The 20,341-nt window shown below is 40.2% G+C and overlaps 2 protein-coding genes across 2 annotated transcripts in view; one reads left to right on the top strand and one right to left on the bottom strand.

The window, feature by feature from the left end:
• The window catches only part of slc31a1 (solute carrier family 31 member 1), a 32,035-nt gene extending 14,643 nt beyond the window's left edge, over positions 1-17,392 (top strand). Inside the window, exons 2-5 of the mRNA XM_042060603.1 lie at positions 9,037-9,187; positions 9,581-9,653; positions 9,950-10,118; positions 14,970-17,392. Of these exons, the coding sequence (XP_041916537.1) occupies positions 9,041-9,187; positions 9,581-9,653; positions 9,950-10,118; positions 14,970-15,171 (591 nt within the window). The 5' untranslated portion in view covers positions 9,037-9,040 and the 3' untranslated portion in view covers positions 15,172-17,392. The remainder of the gene's footprint in view (positions 1-9,036; positions 9,188-9,580; positions 9,654-9,949; positions 10,119-14,969) is intronic.
• Positions 17,393-17,764: 372 nt separating this feature from the next.
• cdc26 (cell division cycle 26 homolog) lies at positions 17,765-20,292 on the bottom strand. The gene is made up of 3 exons (XM_042060605.1): positions 20,160-20,292; positions 19,585-19,696; positions 17,765-18,276 (listed from the first exon to the last, which is right to left on the bottom strand). The coding sequence occupies exons 2-3, from the start codon at positions 19,663-19,665 to the stop codon at positions 18,094-18,096; spliced, it is 264 nt and encodes an 87-aa protein (XP_041916539.1). The 5' UTR covers positions 19,666-19,696; positions 20,160-20,292; the 3' UTR covers positions 17,765-18,093.
• Between the last annotated feature and the right edge of the window lie 49 nt (positions 20,293-20,341).

Below are 20,341 nucleotides of genomic sequence, written 5' to 3'. Positions count from 1 at the left end.
ACGAGCGCGACAAGGCGGAAACAGGAAGATGGACTAGTTTGAGGGCAAGCGAGTTGCAGTGTTTTGTTACAGTCGTGAATTTTTAATAGTTTGCTGGATAAGTTAACAAAGTTACCAGTGAGAGTTGCAACACATGGAATTAAGAGGAAAGAATATAAACGATTTATTTTCAAACAAAGGATATCTATTAAGGCCTGAACAAAATCTCTTTCCACTTCAGGAAATTACACAAACTCAGCCAGCTGCTAGCTAGCTAGCCAGCTAACTAAACTGTTTAAATTATTAAAATTTCCCTCGGGATGACTAAAGTACCTATCTATATATCCATCTATCTATCTACCTGTGCACACACCTTGGAAACTACATGATAATGATGATGGTAGTTGTGAATAGTAGCAACCAAAGTCTGAAGTACCATCACATTGGCTAGCTACTGGTGTTTCTTACTGCAGCTTCTTCTGCTGTGTAAGTAGTTAATGTTAGTCTTTTCACAACAGCGACACCTCTGTTCAGGAGAATATTGCAACTAGTGTTGCGACCACCACGCGCGAGTATAAATGGTTACGGCACTTCTGTGACGTCACATTGTCGCGCTACTGGTCGGGTGCGTCGAGTATGTGGGACGTTTAACAGAGAAGAAAGGGTGTGTTTTTTTGACACACTTTGCATCAATCGGCTTCGAAATGGTTAAAATCTCACGTATCCCCTGAAGTGCCTTAACGTACCCCCATTTGGGAACCACTGAGCGATGCCGTGTCGGTGTTGTGGTCAACAACTGCCCCTTTTTTTTTTTTTACCCCCGAAAAGTGGGGGTGCGTTCGCACCCCCTGCACCGGTGCTTCCGGCGCGCTTGGTCTCGTCGTAAGCAAGCGGGCTAGTTGAATGGCCTACTCCAAAACTAGCTGTTGTGAAATTGTTGGGCATTTAATTGATTAACACATCACATAAACTGTTATTGAGTTGTTGATACACTGAACTTGTTCCCTCGGAACCAAATCTGACAGCAAGCTTTGGAGTTTTGGAAGTAGGCTGCAGGCAGGCAGCTGGTGGATACATAACTGGCATGCATAAGGTAATGATATAGGTAAAAACAACGACCGAAATGCAGTGTTGAAACACGTGTATGAAACGTATTAAATATGCAAACACAGATCCGGTATAAACACGGAACCCCCCACCCCAACTAAACTCAATTTAATTCGCAATAATGGACCCCCCCCCCCCCCCCCCCCCCCCCCCCCAACTAAACTCAATTTAATTCGCAATAATGTCACATTCGCAATAATACCCACTGACGATGGTGATCCAGATACCTCAAAGAAAAAGAAGGGGTCATTCAATACGAAATATGACAAGTCATATTTAAAATATGGTTTCGCAGAGACCGGTGACTCGCATGCACCAAGTCCTTTATGTGTGGTATTTGGCGACAAGTTGTCAAACGAAGCAATGAAACCATCAAAGCTAATTCGACATCTAGAGTCCAAGCCTACACTTAAAGACAAACCCCTTGAGTTCTTTGAGCGTAAAAAACGCGAGCAAGAAGGACAAAAAACTAGTGCGTAAAGCAACCACATCGGTGAACGTGGCTGCTCTAAAAGCCTCATAGTGGCTAGTCGGATTGCTAAATCTAAGAACAAAAAAAACATTATTTTAGATAAATAATTTTGTTCTGGAAGCACATAACATTTTTTAGAGTTTCTGGTTTCGTTTTTTTGTTCCTAGCAAAAAATCAAAAGCTTCTGGTTTTCGTTTTCGTTTCGTGAACCTGTTCAAAGCCTTGTCCATGTCTGTGGTTACTTGCGGCACTCAGCCTGGCCTTGTGCCTATGGCCAAATCACAGCTGTGGTATATGCTTACCAACCCCACTCTCAATTGTGCCATATTGCTTAATCAGGTTACCAGGAAAAAACTTGTAATAAACAGCTAAGGAGAACACATTGGTTACAACACAAGTATCGCAAATGTGGTGACACCATTGCTGTAATGTCTGACAAACATTCATTTTGACACTAATTTTGTATTTACCTAGTCCCCCTCCTTGATGGTTGTTTGAGGTATTATGAAATGTGGAGCCTGTTGGATGTCTGTTTGTTCATCACATCAGTGATTTGGTGATGCAAAAGCTTGGTCAATGTTGAAAACAGAGCCAAAGAGACCAAATAAGGTGACCGTCAAGGACATAAGCCAGAAGTCATTGCCAATACCTCCTACGCTACGGGAAACATTCATAACACCCTATAGAGCATTGATTTATAAAGTCAATTAATTAGGCAAATATGCTACTGTTATGGATCTCCCTAAATCTGCCTAAACATTATCGGTAATAAGCATGATACTATTCACTGGTCAACTAGTCTGTACTGGCAACTATTAAAATCACTAGTCGGTGCTGTAAGCAGCAGTCAACTTGTCGTGGACGAAATGGCTAAAGGCTAAATGGTCTAGATTCCCATGTATGGATGTACTTCACCTGAAAATGAGACTTGTTTCTTAGTAGCATATATACAGCTGTATTAAAGTTCAATAAGAACACGTCTACTATGAATAAGAAGTAGGGAAAAAACAGTCCTGAAACCTCTTGTTCATGCAGCAGAAAAAACACAATGTGGGGATAAAATACAAACTCTGTGCTAATCAACTATGATACATAGGGGGGTGGAGGGGATGGCAAGGTTGTTTTTGTTTGTTCGTTCCTTGAAGAAGACAGAACTTTGACAGTGGCTGAGGCATTGCAACAAAATTGATTTAGTTGAAACGCCTATCCTACCATAACAAAATTTGTTTTGTTGTAGAAATTTAGTTTGTAGGCTTAACATTTTTTTGAGTATTGAGTAAAACTTTCCTCTACAAGATACTAGCATGTTGTCACTTCATGTGTTCTCATAACTGGATAGCTGTTTGAATTGTAAGATCTATCCTAGCATTTGCCGTTGATTAGTTTGGAATTATAGGTGGCTGGCACTGCAAAGGCTGTCCCATGGGTCACGTTTTATTGTTTCTTATCTGGAGTCTTTATGACCCCAGCTTAAAGTTATCTTTATGTAGAAATCATAAAGATAATGACAATGCTATGAACCTCTGAAGCAACAAATAGGCTAATCTTTGTAAATGGATCAGTTTGTTCTGTACCCAGTGGTTGTGGAATGCAAATGACATCGCACAGTAAGTGGTCTCTTTGACCTCTCTAAATAGAATTATGAACAATCCATGTATCATATTGGAATGGATTGTACCTCCGCTGCCTCGGATTGGTATCTTCAGTTCTTCTCAAATGTCTTTGGAAAACACATAAAAGCGATCAACCAAGCTTCTGTTGTTCAGGGAATCAGTGACTGACTTCATCCAGTCTCCATGGATAGGCCCCTGAAGCAGAGCATAGGGAGCCTCTCCACAATCGTTTGAGCACAGAGGAGTTCTGATAAGTGCCAGCTGAGACATGTGACGACGCATGAGGAAAATTCTCCCCAGATGCAACACAAGATCTGTCTTTGTCATGAGACATGGACAATATAAACTAGATGTACCGCAGAGCGGTAAAAAATATGACCGCCGCCCAGTCCAGCACATTTTTTCCACAAAAATAAATCACGCTGAAAGGCCTATATGATTCTGTCTCATTAAATTGCATTATCCACACTCAATTCCCACTGGTATCTGCTAGACAACAAGTACCAAAACATGATTAGTTCATAGATTTCACATGTAAAATTTATTTTATACAACCCCACCCCCATCTTGCCTGTTCATAATTCTGAGATATTCTTGTGTGTGTGTACATGTTTATGTTTATGTGTGTGTGTGTGTGTGTGTGTGTGCGTGCTTGTGTGTGTGCCTGTGTTTGTGCATGTGCATGCATGCGTACATATGTCTGCTGTGTGAGTATGTGTCATACGTAGGATTACTGTGAATGTGTGTGCGTGTGTATCTATCTGTTTATGCACATGTGTGCACATGGAATGGTTTAAGATGACCCCTGGAGGCAAACATACGGGAAAAATTGTTCATCCTAGGCCCTACGGTTCTCAAGATATTCACAGAAAACTGTGTCTGCCCTACCCTCCTTTCGGGGGGTCCAGTCCAGCGGGGGGGGCTACAGATCAAAACGAAAAACGATGGTTCCATGCTATCCAAGTTTCGTGTACCCCGGTCTTTCAGTGTCCCGGGAATCCTTGTTGGTGTACGGTCACTAAATGTACACACAAATTATTTTATTGTAAGGCCCCCCATGAACGAAAGTTCACGAAACTTGGCATGCATTCGGAGGGTGTCATAATGATCCTACACTTTCAATTTCGTGCAGTTTTGACCATGTCAGCCAGAGATATTGTGATGACAACACCTAATTTTTTGCTTTTTAATTTTTAAGGTGGCGCTATACATGAAATAAGTGGTAATGGGATAGGTTGACATGTCCCCTTAAGACCAACATACAAAAAAAGGTGGACCTCCTAGGCCCTACGGTTCTCGAGATATTCACAGAAAACTGTCTCCGGCCACCTACAGGCCAGTTGGTGGATAGTAACATAAATTAATTTATTGTGTGGCCCCCCATGAACGGAATTCCACGAAACTTGGCGTGCATTCAGAGGGTGTCATAATGATCCTACACTTCCAATTTTGTGCAGTTTTGACTATGTTAGGTCACAGATACCTGCGATTACAACACCTCATTTTTACTTTTTTGTGTTTAACTAGGTGGCGCTATACATGAAATGAGTGGTTATGGAATGGGTTGACATGGCCCCTTGAGATCAACATACAAAAAAAAAAGGTCCTCCTAAACCCTACGGTTCTCAAGATATTCACAGAAAACTGTGTCTGCCCTACCCTCCTTTCGGGGGTCCAGTCCAGCGGGGGTGCTACAGATCAAAACGAAAAACGATGGTTCCATGCTATCCGTGTGGGGTTACATGCCCACCAAGTTTCGTGTACCCCGGAATCCTTGACGGAAATTTGGACATGCGAAAAAGAAAAAAAAAAAATCTGGCTAAACCTATATGACCACCGCTTCGCTGCGCGGCGGTCATAATAAGGGAAAGTAGGCTAAGTCACATTGGAGGACAAGTCTAATGATCTCTTAGGGCTACACGTCTCCTTTTCCCTTCATGCTGTAGAAGATACAAAGACGACTAAATCAAAGAGCAGTGTTTCCCAGAGAATTGAATTCTATTTGTGGTGGTAGGTAATGGGGGGGGGGTGCAAAGTTAACTTGAATGCAACAGTTTTGAACAAATCTGTAGCGATGCCAAAAATGTTTTCTTTAAACATGCGTGCAGGTTCATTGAGAGACAGAGAGACAAGGGAGTGAACAAAGCCGTGTGATTGGCTTTGTAGCAGCGGCAGGAAATCAGAGGCAGGAGCAAGATCACATGAGCAGTCAGTCATGGGAGGGGATCTTAGTTCACACACACACACACGCACACAAACACACTCTCAGCATCTCACACAGTCACACCATAAGGCGGGTCAAGAAGCTGTCCTGATATCTTTGACTGTGCACTGTGACCTACCTGTGCACTCTCTGAACTGATGCACTTATCATCGGTGTGCTGAGGATCAGAAGGCTACGCGGCAGCTGCTACGTGATCACTACCGAGTTCCCTTCCTTCTTGGCAAGCTTCTCTTACAAAGACACAGTAGGGTGAGTGAGTTGACCTCGCGGTGGGGAATTCCTTACTCGAGAACCGCTAAAACTTTGTGCCTGAAGGTTTGTGCAACTCTGGTTTGGTTTCAAATGTTATGCTGTCTGCAGCCAGAGTAATATCATGAATTTGACATTGAATAGTAAAGCAGATGATCGTAACTACACTGTGGCATGTTAGTATATTGACTTGGGTTGGTGCAGTTGTGTCTCTAATCCTTTTAATGTGGTCCAGTCACTGATGTGAAAAAGCATGTCTCTATGACAGGCCCGCGGGCCAAATCCGGCCCGCGTCCTGCCCAATTCCGGCCCGCGACGTATGACAAAATAATAATGTAATCCGGCCCTTGAGGCTATTAATTGCGACAAACAACGATACTGATTAAAATAGACGATAGATCCAGGTACGGTGACAAATCTCATTTATAGGCCTACTCTGCTCCACTATGTGCAAGACATCCATAGCTTGATTCAAACCCAAAATCGCTGCGCAAAGTTTTCAGGAAATACTTGTATTACACGCGAGAAACACAAAGACATGCATATGTAATGACGCGGAAGCGATGCAGGCCATAGTGTTGCAGAAATTAAGCAGAAATAGGCCTACACCAAATGTTGAAAAACGTTCACGTGCGATGAAGTCTTAGGTAAGCTATGTTATTCACCTATTCTAATTCTGAAGGAGAATATCCTTTTGGAGATTATGATCGATCGTCTATGACAGTGATAGTCACGGTGCGTCTGTGAATGGAGGTGCGTGTATACAACGGTGTCCACTAAGCATACCATGCTTGTTTCGACCCTCTGCCCAACATAGCTTGGAGGTTGCAGTGGTAATCGTGATGAGTGTCCGTAATGGATGTAGTACAGACAGCAGGGCTAGTAGAAATAGGGCTCTAAAGAACTACAAAGTCAACCGCAATATGATGCGAACTTCTGGGTACTGCAGATTACCCGCGATAGGAACTGTTTGACCAGAATACTTTATTGTAGGCCTATATTGTAGTAATCTATTACTAAACCACAACATATTAGGTGTTGGTATACATCTTAGGTGTTTTCCTGTTAATTTGTTATGTGGGTAATATGAAAAAAGGAAAGTAAACCTGTTTAAATATCTTCATCCAGTATTTACTGAAAGGTGCATAATTTGAGGTGCTTGCCATCCAGTGACAAATTACATGGGTAAATTTACCCCCTTCATAAACTTTTGTTTTACTCAAAGATTTTTACATTTACAGTAGGACTTCATCTCTGACCACTTTCAAGCCATGGCCTTTTGACATTTTTATATAAAAATCCAATGGTGTTGCTTTCTTAACCCTGATGCCTAGTTTGCCAGGTTTAAAAAAGTTATGAGGGGAAATATTTTTATTTGGTGTGAAACACACACACCTGTTTTTATGTTTTTCATTTATTTTATAATTTGTATTATTATTTATTTTATCATTATTTTATTTATAAGCTAAGGTTGCTAGCACAGGTGTCTAAAACTAGATAAAAACACTTGCACTTTCTGTTTGCAGTTTTGTGTGGTATTTGAAAAAAAGAACATTGCATTTTCAGAAATAGCCGGCCCTCCAATCAGATGACGTTGGCAGAATTGGCCCCCAGCTCATTTGAGTTTGAGACCCCTGCTCTATGATTATCCCTGTGGGAGAGAGTTTGATTGTAGTCAGAAAGACTAGGTCCGATTATGATAAAGAGACCAATTTTTTCTCAGAAACTCTCCTTTTCCTAATACAATAAATTAGGAAAGAATGTTTAATCAAGTTAGTATTTGGTTTTGAATTTCACACTTAAGTTGACCCAGTTGTAATAGTAATTTGTAGAATTAAATAATGGGAGATTTCCAAAGCAAAGTTTATCATTTTGAATTGAAATGTTCCTTTCTAACCCTTCCCCAAGTTGCAATGAATGACTACCATTACTGTATATTCAGAGAGAAGAACATTTTAGGTTCAATAAACATCTGGTGCAGGTCTGGTTGAAGTTTCTCAGTCATGTTTAGTTTGTATTTTCACGTTTATGCTATTTATTTTGTATTGTATGTTGTATTGTATGGATACTGGCATGAAGTCATGCAGCTTTTATGCAGGATCCATTTTAAATGTGCTGGGCAAGCATCAAGCATCTCTGACATGGACGATGTTGGCCACAGATATTGATCTCTCATAGGCCCCTGTGTCATTTCATTAACTTTTTCATTACCTCCCTAGTCTGTCAGTTCCAGTCTTACTCGGACGCAACTAACAAAGCCCCCAGGCCATCCGAGACCTTTAGCAAAGCATTTGGTCTTCTGTTGTTCAAACTAATGATGTTTTACGTTGCCCACCATTAGATTACAAGGGCCAGTTAAATCTGAATTGTAGCCTGAGGTTGCCAGGACATTAGATTAGAGTGGGTGCTTATGGGACACTCAAGTGGCTGTGTGCTGCTTCTTCCTGATGGCTCCAAAACAGGGAACTCAGGCCCCAGACAGTAATTGTAAAAGGGCGGTGTGTGTGTGTCTTCTGTGCTAAAGGTGTAGGTGTGGATGCTCCCTCTGTCAGAAAAACCTTTTAGCAATGTATTCTATACACCATTAGGCTACAATAAAACTAAATTTTCCACTAAATTAACCACAACCAATATTAACTTTTTATATAATATTATTATTATTATTATATTAATTAATTCATAAAGTATTCACTTTTTCGTATTGGGTATAACTCCAACAGTTTTGGTGTATTCTGTTCTCATTTGTAAAGTAGTAGTATAACATTAGGTCCTAAGTGAGTAGTTAAGGCATAGCGGATTTGCAGGGCTTCACACTTAAGTCTTTAAAGCATTGCACTGCTGTGTATTCTGTAATGAGATATGGACCAGAGAGTGACTGGTTAAGCAATGTGGCTTATCTCAGTTTGACACTGCTAGTGCTCTTCGGGCATTAGGGTCACTGTCACCGTGATTACTCCTCTATACCCACACTCAGACAGATGGCACAGGTGGTCATTACGCAGCTTTTATAAAACGAGGTTGGCCAAGTTCACAGGGCCTTAGAGTTCAGAGTTTGTTTGTGTATCAAAATGTTTTTATTAATTCTAAGGTTTTCTGTTCCGAACATGTGCTTAAATTATTGTGCATGTGGAAGTTGAACTAGATCTGACATGCTGGACATGGTAAGCCATAGAGAGTACATAGGTGCACTGAATGCCAGACATTCTTCAGCGGATTTGGTCTGACAGAGTGTGGTGTCAAAAAAGATGTGTGGTACCCCGGCTCAGCTACTCTACTCACAAATCCTTAGTAAAGTATGCTATACATTTCTAACTGTACCTGTTTCTCTCTTTCTCTCTGTCTCTCTCTCTCTCTCTCTCTCTCCCTCTCTCATGTCTGTATTACTTGAACAGGGAGATGGACCATAGTATGCACCATGGACATGTGCAGGGCACTACACCGCCTGCAATGACTGGAAGGATGGACCACACCATGGACCACACCATGGACCACACCATGGATCATGGGGACCACGGTGGAGCCGGTGGGAGCCACATGATGATGGTGAGTGGGCTTCTCCAAAGCTTGTCAGAGATGCCTCTACAGCCTAACTGCATGCGAGCGTCCGACTGTTGCATAGCATTGAATGCTCTCTGTCCACCCTGAATCCTTGTGCAAAAGGAGATAGAAACAGGGCATCCGACAAAAGTTCTGCGTTGCGCCGCATGGCGCTGCACAGCACTGCTTTGTTCGCGTCCAGATAGGACATTCTAAATTGAAAACAAAGTAGAGTAAAATCAAAACTGATTTTGACGCTTGCATCACATGCAATTAGGCAATTCGTTTTATGTGATTCCCTATGTACCTCACATGCTGAAGTACAATCAAAGCACATTTTTTTTGTACTCTCTTTGTACTTGTCAATATTGATGTAAAATTTTCCCTTTTCCCTTACAGCAAATGACGTTCTACTTTGGCTGCAAAAATGTGGAGCTCCTGTTTGCTGGACTTGTAATCAACACACCTGGGGGTTAGTGATTCCATTTTCCATTTTTTTGGCTTAAAAGGTGTAGAAATCACAAAATGAGCAGACACACAAGGAAAATTTCAATTCATTTGTCAATAGTGGGACAACACTGAACCAGAACATGTTTAGATTGGTAGAGGCTATTGTTTGTTTAAAATAGATGAATTAAAATTGATTAATTCACATACCACTTATTTCCTATAGAGTTATTGACAGTTGTTTCCTGTTTCTATATTATTAGAGGGTTTGTTTTTGACAGTTGTTGAGGAAACCTAAACTTGTCTTTGTTTTGTTCTCAGAGATGGCAGGTGCATGCATTGGCGTGTTCCTTTTAGCTGTGTTCTACGAAGGACTGAAGATTGGCAGGGAGTTCCTGCTCAGACGGAACCAAGTGAACGTTCGGTACAACTCTATGCCTGTCCCTGGCGCTGATGGAACTGTATTAATGGAGACCCACAAAACGGTTGGGTAAGTGAGAATGTAGAACAGTGGTCCCCAAACTTTTTCTTACGAGGGCCAGCTTACTATGCCTGGCTGTAAGAGAGGGCCAGAGACTCGGAGTATATCAGTAACCATAAATAGCTTAGTGCTGTGAACAACAGCAGTCTACCTTAGTTGAATATTCCATTACATTTAATCTATAGGCTTTTGCAATTTAATGCCATTGTTAGCTGTGTTTATATTGCCATCATGCCATATCAGTGTAAAATGTAACTCAAATTAAATAATACTAATAAAAAGACTTTTGCATTCCCAAAAGTATTAGCAGGTAGTCCCAAAAGTATATTTCATTAAAAATGTGTGAACTCTGAACTCTGAAAATGTGAAGTTCTCAAACTATGAGAATTTTATGAAGTGCTGAAGTGGTCTGAAATGACCACCATTCAACATTTGAACAAATAAAAATAATTATCCCAGAAATTCCCAGAAAAATGACTTGAATATAAGTTAGTTAGTTATTAACAATTAATTGATACACTTTTAGAATACTTTGAGCACTGATGCAGTCAGCATAGGCCTCATTACATTGTTTGCAGATAGGCCTACATTTCATTCCGTTTTTGATGGCAAACGTGAAACAGCGCCAAAACAACCACCAGTGGACAAAAAGAGTATTACATGTGTACTGTTAACCCTTAAAGGTGTAGGTTTTTGAACATTCTAAGTTCCGCAAAAAATTAAAGGTTCTAAAATTCTATGTTGAATTCAATGAACCCAGATATTCTTTAGAATGTTAATTTCCCAACATTCCCGTCACACCGGTGTGACGGTACTCCTTTAAGGGTTAAGACTCGCCATAGAGAATGAATGGGGGAAATTGCGGAGGTTATAGTTTGACGATGTCGTACTCCCGTGCGGGCCGGTTGCTATATACCACGGACATGTTTTGGGGGGCCACCCAAAATGAGGTGGCGGGCCGTAGTTTGGGGACCACTGATGTAGAACATCCTGTTTTTGTGCTGAAAAGTTGTGAATGGTTTCTGAACAAAGTTTTACCCTTTTATTGTGTCACTGTATATCTTTAAACTGTATATGTATTAAAAAAAAACAACCTCTTCTCACCTGATTCCAATTTAGAAATGTCAAATTCAAGGAATTTTAGAGCATGTATGTGTATCCAAAAAGCAGTGGCATCTTTGCGTCACATTTGATTCAGTTCAATATAACATGAACTGAACTGACCTGCGCCCCTTTCACTCTCCACATCTGCCAAAGGTAGTCTTATCCTACCATTAGTCCCTTTCCCAGAATGTGAAATCATGACAGGGTCTTTACGTTTACTGTGGTGGCTGCTTTCAGTAGTACTGATTAGGGTTGCAAAATTCCGGGAATTTTCAAAGTTGGAAACTTTCCATGGGAATTAACAGGAATAAACGGGAATTAATGGGAATAAACTGGGAATTTTTAATATGGCAAGTTAGTCTATAACAGGGAACTTAAATGTAGTGGACAAAACCCCATCTTGCAGTCTAATATTAGTTAAAACAACCTGATTTAATACAATTTCAGTCAAATTTCTGCCCTGCACATATGTCAATCACATGCACACAGCAATCGGCATATTGCTGCGATTAAAGGAAACCTATGGTGCGTTCATATGCATGGGGAAAGAATGTTCCAACCAATCAGATTTTGTTGTTGAGTGGTGTGGTGTATTTCGGGCAGTTCAGTGTTGCTAGTTTAGCACGCTAGTAAACCATAGGCAGAGAATGGGATTCCCGCTAGCATGCTAGCTAGCTTTGTATGCTAAGCTAAGCGAGAATAGCAACATACAAATCATATTGCTTATTACAAACGGAATGTTAATGTTTGTATATGAAACCGTTTGTATGAATTACCCAAAATTCCCAGTTAATTCCCGTAAATTCCCATTAATTCCCATAATTACCTTTAATTCCATGAAAGTTTCCAATTTGGAATATTTCCAAAATTCCCCAACTTAACTTCCCATGGTAAGTTTCCGGAAATTTACCGGAAATTTTCCGCCCCTTTGCAACCCTAGTACTGATAAAGATGGTCAGTCTGTGATAGTAGTAACACGTACGCTTCCAGTTGATTGAGATATGATGATGTTTTGAAATCCACCTTGAGTAGTATATTTCTTTCTCCTTCTCACCATCATCTCAGCGCATCAGTTAAGACTGCGCTGCGAGCCCTTAGGTTTCTCTCTTAAACAAATGATTTCGATACAGTTCCAGGTTAAGGAAGTTTTGAGAGGTGGAGTGGTGGTGCGACCCCCAGATGTGTTTAAAGTGTAATTCCAGAGTAAATTGAACCCAGGGTCTTTTTCACCAATAAACTTGCGGTACACACAAGTTATTGATGCTTTGTTTTATGTCTAGTATTCCTTGCATAACCTTGGAAATGAGTGTCCCTTTGCACTCGGCATGCAAGATCCAGCCTTGAATACCCCGTTGTATTCTTTCTGGGAGCTTAAGCGACGAGCGAGGCTCATGAGAGGAAAAGATTCAAAGGCAGGCCTGGGAAGCAATAAGACACACCAACAAACAAACGTTGTACAACAACAACAACAGTGTTCTCTAAAGCTTCAAAGTTTATTACATGAATCAACCAGTAGTAGAAATGATTGGCCTTTGCATGTATCAATATCATGCGTAACATTTGGGTGCATCACCAAGGAGAAATTCATCTGATGAGGAGAGCAATCAACAGTTGGACATGTTAGATTCATTGTATAACACATAAATGAGCTAACGCATTTTGTCAGTAAATCTTGCTTAACTGAAGAGCTCCCATCCAGACAGAACCTGTTCTCAGGAACTGAATAATCACAATGTATTGTCTCACATACGTCAACATCAGAACACATATTAAGACAATGATTTTCCTATAAGAGATTGTGCATTAGCAACAGCTGAAAAAATGTCAGGGTCAGTGATAGAAAGAGTCAGTGTGTGCTTGTGTGAGAGGCTGTCTGTGTGTGCTTGTGTAAGAACGAGATATGGCAGGCCTCTGCCATAAGCAGTGAATTTCCCACTTCAATTACTGGTTAAAAAATGGCGGTTTGGATGCGTTTAGCGTAGCATATCAATTCTTCCATTCTGTTCCTTTAACCTTGTTAGTTTTTAAATAATCCATTATATTAAATTATATTTTAAATGGCATTATCTCTCACAATAAAGGTCCATTTAATGTCCTATGGTAACTTTTAAAGAATATTTTCGAAAAGTCTATGGAGATAATGAATTGCCCATGGCCCTCTGGAGCCTGCACTCTATTTAGCTTCATTTCACTTGAACAAAGGATAAAACGCCCCTCCACCATCCTCTCACCCTGGCATTGACCTACTTGTTTTCCCTAGTAAACTGTGACTCAAACATGGAAAACAGATAAGCCTGGTCTGCTTAGATCTCTTAACAAATGCAGAGATAGACAGACACCTTATTGTTTGCTGTTCAATAACTAATATCGGGGAAACAAAGAAAGGTTTTTAAAGAGACATCCCGTTGTAGTTTGCTGATGTCTCAAATGTATTCCAATTGGCAGATTGAGAATTTTTTTATGCCCAATGTAAATCTTAGTCATGCCAGTTGACTTTAACCATTTGCTTTATTACATCTCCCTAAATGCCTCCTAGGTGGCAAAAGGACATTGTGTTGCTTTTTGTCAACATCCTTCCTCTGTCTTGAAACCAATGTCTTAGGTAGTGTGTGATTAGGCAAAAGTGCCAGCTTTGTTTCTGGCTAGTATCGTTATTTCTTCATGATGTTGCACTCCACATACAGTAATATCAATTCAATTCAGATTTATTTGTCACAAAATTTATACAGAGTATATGTAGTGAAATGCTTTGTGTATGTAGTATACAGAGTATATGTAGTGAAATGCTTTGTGTATGTAGTATACAGAGTATATGTAGTGAAATGCTTTGAAATGCTTTGCTTTCCCATGTCTGTGCAATGTGTAAATAAATAAGGAAATAAATAGAAAAAGAAGAAGTAGTAATGTAAGTAAAGTGCATGATGTGTTTCCAAAATGCTTGTGCTCCACTGCTCTTGGTACAGTTCTCATTCAGTATCTGGATAGCTTGGGGATAAAAACGTTTCCGCATTCTCTCTGTGTTGGCCCTCAGGCGACGATAACGTTTCCCAGAGCGTAAGGCAGAGAGAAGAGACAGGTGTTGGGGTGACTGGGATCTCCGGCTTTCTCACCAGTGAATTGACATGTTTTATCCAAGTCAGATCTTCAGAAATATAAACACCAATATATTTTAAACTCTCTACCCTTTCCACCTGAGAGTCGTTGATGTGGAGTGGTTGGTAAACATTCTGCTGATCACGTCTGAAATCTATAAATATCTCCTTAGTCTTGGTAACATTTAGGAGTAGGTTGTTGTCTTGGCACCAGTTTGAAAGTCTGTCTACTTCATTCAAATAAGCCTGCTCATTGTTCTTAGAAATGAGGCCAACTACTGCTGTGTCATCAGCAAACTTGACAGTGATGTTGAAGTCATGTACTGCCATACAGTCAAGGGAATACAACAGTGGACTTAAAACACAGCCCTGTTGTGCTCCTGCTCATTTTATTATATAAGGATTACCGCTCGGTAACTTATGATGTCATGTAAAGTGTAGGCTAGGCTTTAGGATGGTCTAGACTTGTTTACAGCACTGTATTTAGTATCTTAGTAAACATTACATAATTTCTATTATGTTTCTAGACATTTGTCTAATTGACAGCTTCCTTGGCAGTAGAAGACATTAGCACTGTGTATGGTGTTTTCATGCCAGTTGAGCTTAAGTGATTGCAGTTTAAACATGGCTTCGAGTTTGACCATTTGTTTGTTTCTCCCTTAAGGCAGCGGATGCTGAGTCTCCCGCACGCGCTTCAGACGGTGTTGCATATCATCCAGGTGGTTGTCAGCTACTTCCTCATGCTGGTGTTCATGACTTACAATGGCTACCTCTGTATTGCTGTGGCAGCAGGTGCTGGGGTGGGCTACTTTCTGTTCAGCTGGAAGAAGGCAGTGGTAGTAGACATCACGGAACATTGTCATTAGCCCTCAAATGACAGCCCCCCACCCCTCCCTTAGCCTCTCCCTCACCCCCTACCCCCAACACTGTCACATACACAGACACATGCATATTTTGGTCATGGGAAAACACCTCACTGGTGGTCCTTACACGTACACAGACATAATGATACGAAGTTTCTGGTTATTATATTTTCAGTTAGGCAATTTATTCAGGGTTTTGGATGGGTGGTTCCACATCCATTGTAAACAAGCACCCCCAACCCTTACCCAGGCTACTGTTACCAAATGCAGTCTGCCTTAATGAGTTGGTCCCTATGGGTGAGAAGAAAAAAAACACTTTATGATGATCTTTTACTCATCACTATCAGGAGAGTCGTTGAGCTTCTATATACTGTATCCAGTCCCCGGTTTGTGCCAGTTTCTCAGTAATTTCCGTTCTGCAGTTTCTATTGGTGGGCTACTTGTCTCAGTCCTAAAGCTGTACTATTAGTGACATTCCTTGGGGGTCCAGTTCTTTAGCCATTCAGATCAGTAGCCTGAATGGCCTTTAAAATACATCTATGTCCAGCTGTAAATATATTAAGGCAGGGTTCACATTGGTATTTGTCAACTATAGTATTATCGCTGGATCACTCTGGAATCCTTGATGTTCTGTGTAGTTTCAGTTTAGCCATATCTACCACACATCTGTATATACCAAGGGATAACGCATCCATATGAGGTTGAGGGTGCTGTCCGGGGCTGTATGACCGAGCCTTATCTAACCTTTTTGCCTTAAAATGAGGGAAACACACACGTCCTGCACTGGGCCAACTGTAGACTGCCGGGACTTGTCTCTCAGTCTACAGGGAAGTGCCATCCTGTAACTCACATCAATGAACCTGATAGGAACCTGCTATTTTAGATCTCATGGAACACTTGTGGCAAAATGTGTATGTGTCTCCCTCTTGAGCAGCTGTTTTCTGTTTTCTTTGTGTGTTGATAGCAGAGGGCTGATGTTGTAAGATTAATGATGAGCTGAATCTATATAAAGATATATATTATGTAGTGATGGGATGGAATGAGGAGGACAAGAGGTGAAGCCTAATTATGTTGAAACAAGGTCCCATGCATTGTTGTATCTGAAGACTACTCGGAATACCAGGAAGTGGATTGTCTTTAGTGGGTACACTGCACCGAAGGGTCCAGACTGCAGGTATGTAGCTGTTGGGACTCAGTTAGATGGACCTCAGTGAGGTATGAAACGGCATCTGTATGATTTTGACAGAACATGTAAATTCTATAACATAAAATGTAGACGTTGCCAGTAACACATGTAATTTAAATATTTGTTTTCAGTTAATTATGTCACACACAAGTACTGTGCTCTAAGTATAGACTGATCCCCCCCACCCCACCCCCTTTGACAATCCGCTACCCACAAACCAATTTCTTTACGTAATGTTTTATGAAGCAGATCAGCATTTCATTGCACAAAGATGTGTAGATCATATGTAACGTGCCCAAAAGATTCTGGCTATTAACAAGAAATCCACAAGCGAGGGCTTTTGCTGTGCTGCCTACAATCGGGAGTTTTGGTAGGTCATTCCAACAAAGGGTAAAATTCCGTAGTAACATCAGGGATCAAAGGGAGAACAGCTCACCCATAGCTGTTCTACGTACCTAGAATTTCTCAGTTTACTCTGTTGGTGCATGGATCCTTATTACATCAAGGAATTCTGGGAAAGCAGAAGGCTGGAACCAATGCTTTCCATAGCCTGACTAGACACTACCTGACTCCAAGTTAGCCCTTTTAGAGTGGGTTTATAATTGTTGGCCGACATAAAGATTATCAGATATAATCTGCCGGTGTAATATTTTTAAATAACTGTTTTAGTTTGAGTGAATGCAGTTTTATAATTTCTGATGTAAAATTCAGTGACATAGATGTTTGTACAACTTGCCAGATTGACATTGTGTTATGCAGGGTTGGTGGTCAAATCCCTTATCCCCTGAAACGCCTTATATATGACAAGAAATTTGACCATGTTTAAAAACTAGGATATCAAGGATGTTTATAAAGTAAACATTGAAGTTGATCAAGGGCCCAACTGTTAAAGGGATTTGCCTGCTACTCCTGTCCAACACTAGTCTGAACTTTTTCTGGACTGTTTACAGTTCACTGTAACGTATGTATAGTTTCGCATTTACTTTGTAATTGTCTAGAGAGCATCAATAAATGATATGTGATTGAAGAGCACATCAACCCCTTTTTCTTGCCTTTTCATTTCAACATCAGAAGTTCAGATAATACGGTCTTGTCGGCTCTTCCTATCATTGTGAAGCAGAATTCACCAACCGTTGGATTGTTCACCCACTAATAGGGAACATGAGCTAGGATTAGACCATTGTGAGAGGTTAGTTTTACCCTACTGATGTTTTCTTTAGAACACTTAAATCGGTACTTTCCTTTACAGGACACACAACCATGCTTAAACATCAAGTTAAAATTAATGATGGCTTTCATGGGACAATAATCACTAGGAAAGCAATGGCACTTGCAATTATCTCTAATAACCAACACTATACATTACACATAACTGCATCATTGGTGTAGGTGTTGTATTGTAGTCAAAAATTAGATTGAAAGTAATTTATTTCAATTAAAAAAAACTATTCCCCAGACACACACACAAATTACCACAGATCCTAATGTTAAATGTTGCTTTGAAACAAACCTCTTGAGTTGTAGTTATCCAAATCAGTAAATGTTCCTTGGCAACATAACAAAAAACAAAAATTTACATTGTATATAAAAAAATACATTTGTGTTAGAAATTTTGCACTTACGAATACATACATGCTCACTTTGAGATGTAGAACGGGACCACTGTGCACGAGTAGAACAGTAACATTGTTGTTACTAACATTGTTGTTACAATCTTAAGTCCTTGAAGCACAAAACACTCAAAAGGAGAGATTTCCAAACAAGGATGGTAACGTGTTGGGCTTGGGATGGGGTTTATAGCCTATGCGGTCGTGGATCATTTGCTCTCGAGTCTTCCCCTCAGCGCCACCAGCTGCACCGCCAATCTCACTTGATGCTGCCACTCCAACTACATCTGCCTCTTCACGCTGTTTCTTACGGCTCTGGAAATTAAAAACACATTAGCGAGTCAACACGGAGAAACTGCACACGTATGTTTTTTTTTTTTTGTTTTTTTTTGCGAGTGCAGGATTTCTGCTCTCATACTCTATGACAGTGGTCCCCAAACGACGGCCCGCCACCTCATTTTGTGTGGCCCCCCAAAACATGTCCGTGGTATATAGCATCTGGCCCGCACGGGAGAACGACATCGTCAAACTATGACCTCCGTAATTTCCCCCATTCATTCTATGGCGAGTCTTAACAATACACGTGAAATACTTTTTTTGTCCACTGGTGGTTGTTTTGGCGCTGTTTCGCGTTTGCCATTGAAAACTGAATGAAATGTAGGCCTATGTAAGAGGCCTATGCTGACTGCATCAGTGCTTAAAGTATTCTAAAAGTTTATCAATTCATTGTTAATAACTAACTAACTTCTATTTAAGTCATTTCTGGGACTTTCTGGGATAATTATTTCTATTTTTTTTATTCACTCATTCAAATGTTCATCGAGTTCACAAAGTTCTCATAAGGTGATTTCAGATGTTTTTGCCAGCACTTCATAAAACTCTCATAGTTTGAGAACTTTGAATTATTTGTAGGATATTGCTTGTTCACAACTTGAGCTGTGTATGCAGACACAGAGTTCAGAGTTCACACATTTGGAATATAATACTTATGGGACTCCCTGCTAATACTTTTGGGAATGCTAAAGTCTTTTTATTAGTATTATTTCATTTGAGCTACATTTTACACTGATATGGCATGATGGCAACATAAACACAGCTAACAATGGTATTAAATTGCAGTAACCTATGATTAAATGTAATGGAATATTCAACAAAGGTAGACTGCTGTTGTTGCTGCTAAGCTATTTATGGTTACTGATACTCCGAGTCTCTGGCCCTCTCTTAGAGCCAGGCATAGTTTGCTGGCCCTCGGAAGAAAAAGTTTGGGGACCACTGCTCTATGATAACAAACTTAACTGAAGTAGGAACATTTCACTTTGAAGGTTGTATTGTGTTGTAGCCTATCTGAGTGCGTCACTGCATGACTGTTCTCTTCATTAGATGTTCTCCATTTTTATTGTTTGATACATGCAAAGGACAATCGTTATTTTATATACATATATATGAACTTGAAGCTTTTGAGACCATACACCTGAATGATATTATTGCTTTCCAGACCTGCCTCTACGCCTTTGTCTATGTCTCAAGCTGACATTAGAAGTCAAGAACATTTTAACATTTTCACTCTTTTTCACAAACCATCTGAATCTGATCATGCTTTGACTTTGCTTGCTGTGAAATTACCTCAAGCTCCTTCTTGACACTCTCAAACTCCTCTGTGTCATCCAATTTCAGCTCCAGACGTGTTGGCTTTCTTCGTAGCATCCTTAACTGGTTTTGGGTAGCTCCTTGGTAACTTTGCAAAATAAACAAATTTTCGTAAAACATTAGAAAGAACAGTTACTGAAATCTTCTGATTCTCCATCACTGATATTACGTTTCCATTTTAGTAAAATCATCGTATCTCCTATGTCACAACAGTATCAAAGACACAAGTCACTTTACACTAACGTGTTTACATTTGGCATAGACATCTACGTTTAACTTACATTTCGAGTCATGTAAACGTCATGATTATTATACTTACAACCATTATAAAACCGTGTACCTTAATTAGGTCATTACTGGCAAGCTAACGTTTAACGTTATAGCTAACTTCGTTAATCAACAACACCAGTTTTCCAAGACCAATAATAGCAACAAACAAACTTCAAGCCAATTTAGCCATATCTTACGAATGACAGTAACACGGCATTCTACTATAGAGGCTGTTAAAACGTTTAGTAAAATAGTTTGTGGATATAACGTTTTATACTTACTACTGCACGATTTGTTCTTGCTACACACTCTGAGTCGCCATCATATGATATCATCAATCGTGTAAAGGTTTCTGGGAAATGTGTTTTTCCTACTGCAGACTATCACTCTGCTATCACGCAACCCAAGGAGGACGATAGTGAGAAAAACAATACACTCAAAATGAGCTTGGCATAAAACAAAT

Source organism: Alosa sapidissima, chromosome 13 (genome assembly GCF_018492685.1).
Source record: "Alosa sapidissima isolate fAloSap1 chromosome 13, fAloSap1.pri, whole genome shotgun sequence".
NCBI lineage: Eukaryota > Metazoa > Chordata > Actinopteri > Clupeiformes > Clupeidae > Alosa > Alosa sapidissima.
Note: the sequence above shows the minus strand (reverse complement) of the source record. Positions and strands in the feature narration are given on the sequence as shown.

What these genes read in the sequence shown, in the direction of transcription:
- cdc26 (XM_042060605.1), bottom strand. Translation starts at nt 19,665, where the DNA reads ATGCTACGAAGAAAGCCAACACGTCTGGAGCTGAAATTGGATGACACA. An exon ending in GTGTCAAGAAGGAGCTTGAG is followed by an intron (nt 18,277 to 19,584) that starts GTAATTTCACAG and finishes TTTAATTTCCAG; the next exon opens with AGCCGTAAGAAACAGCGTGA.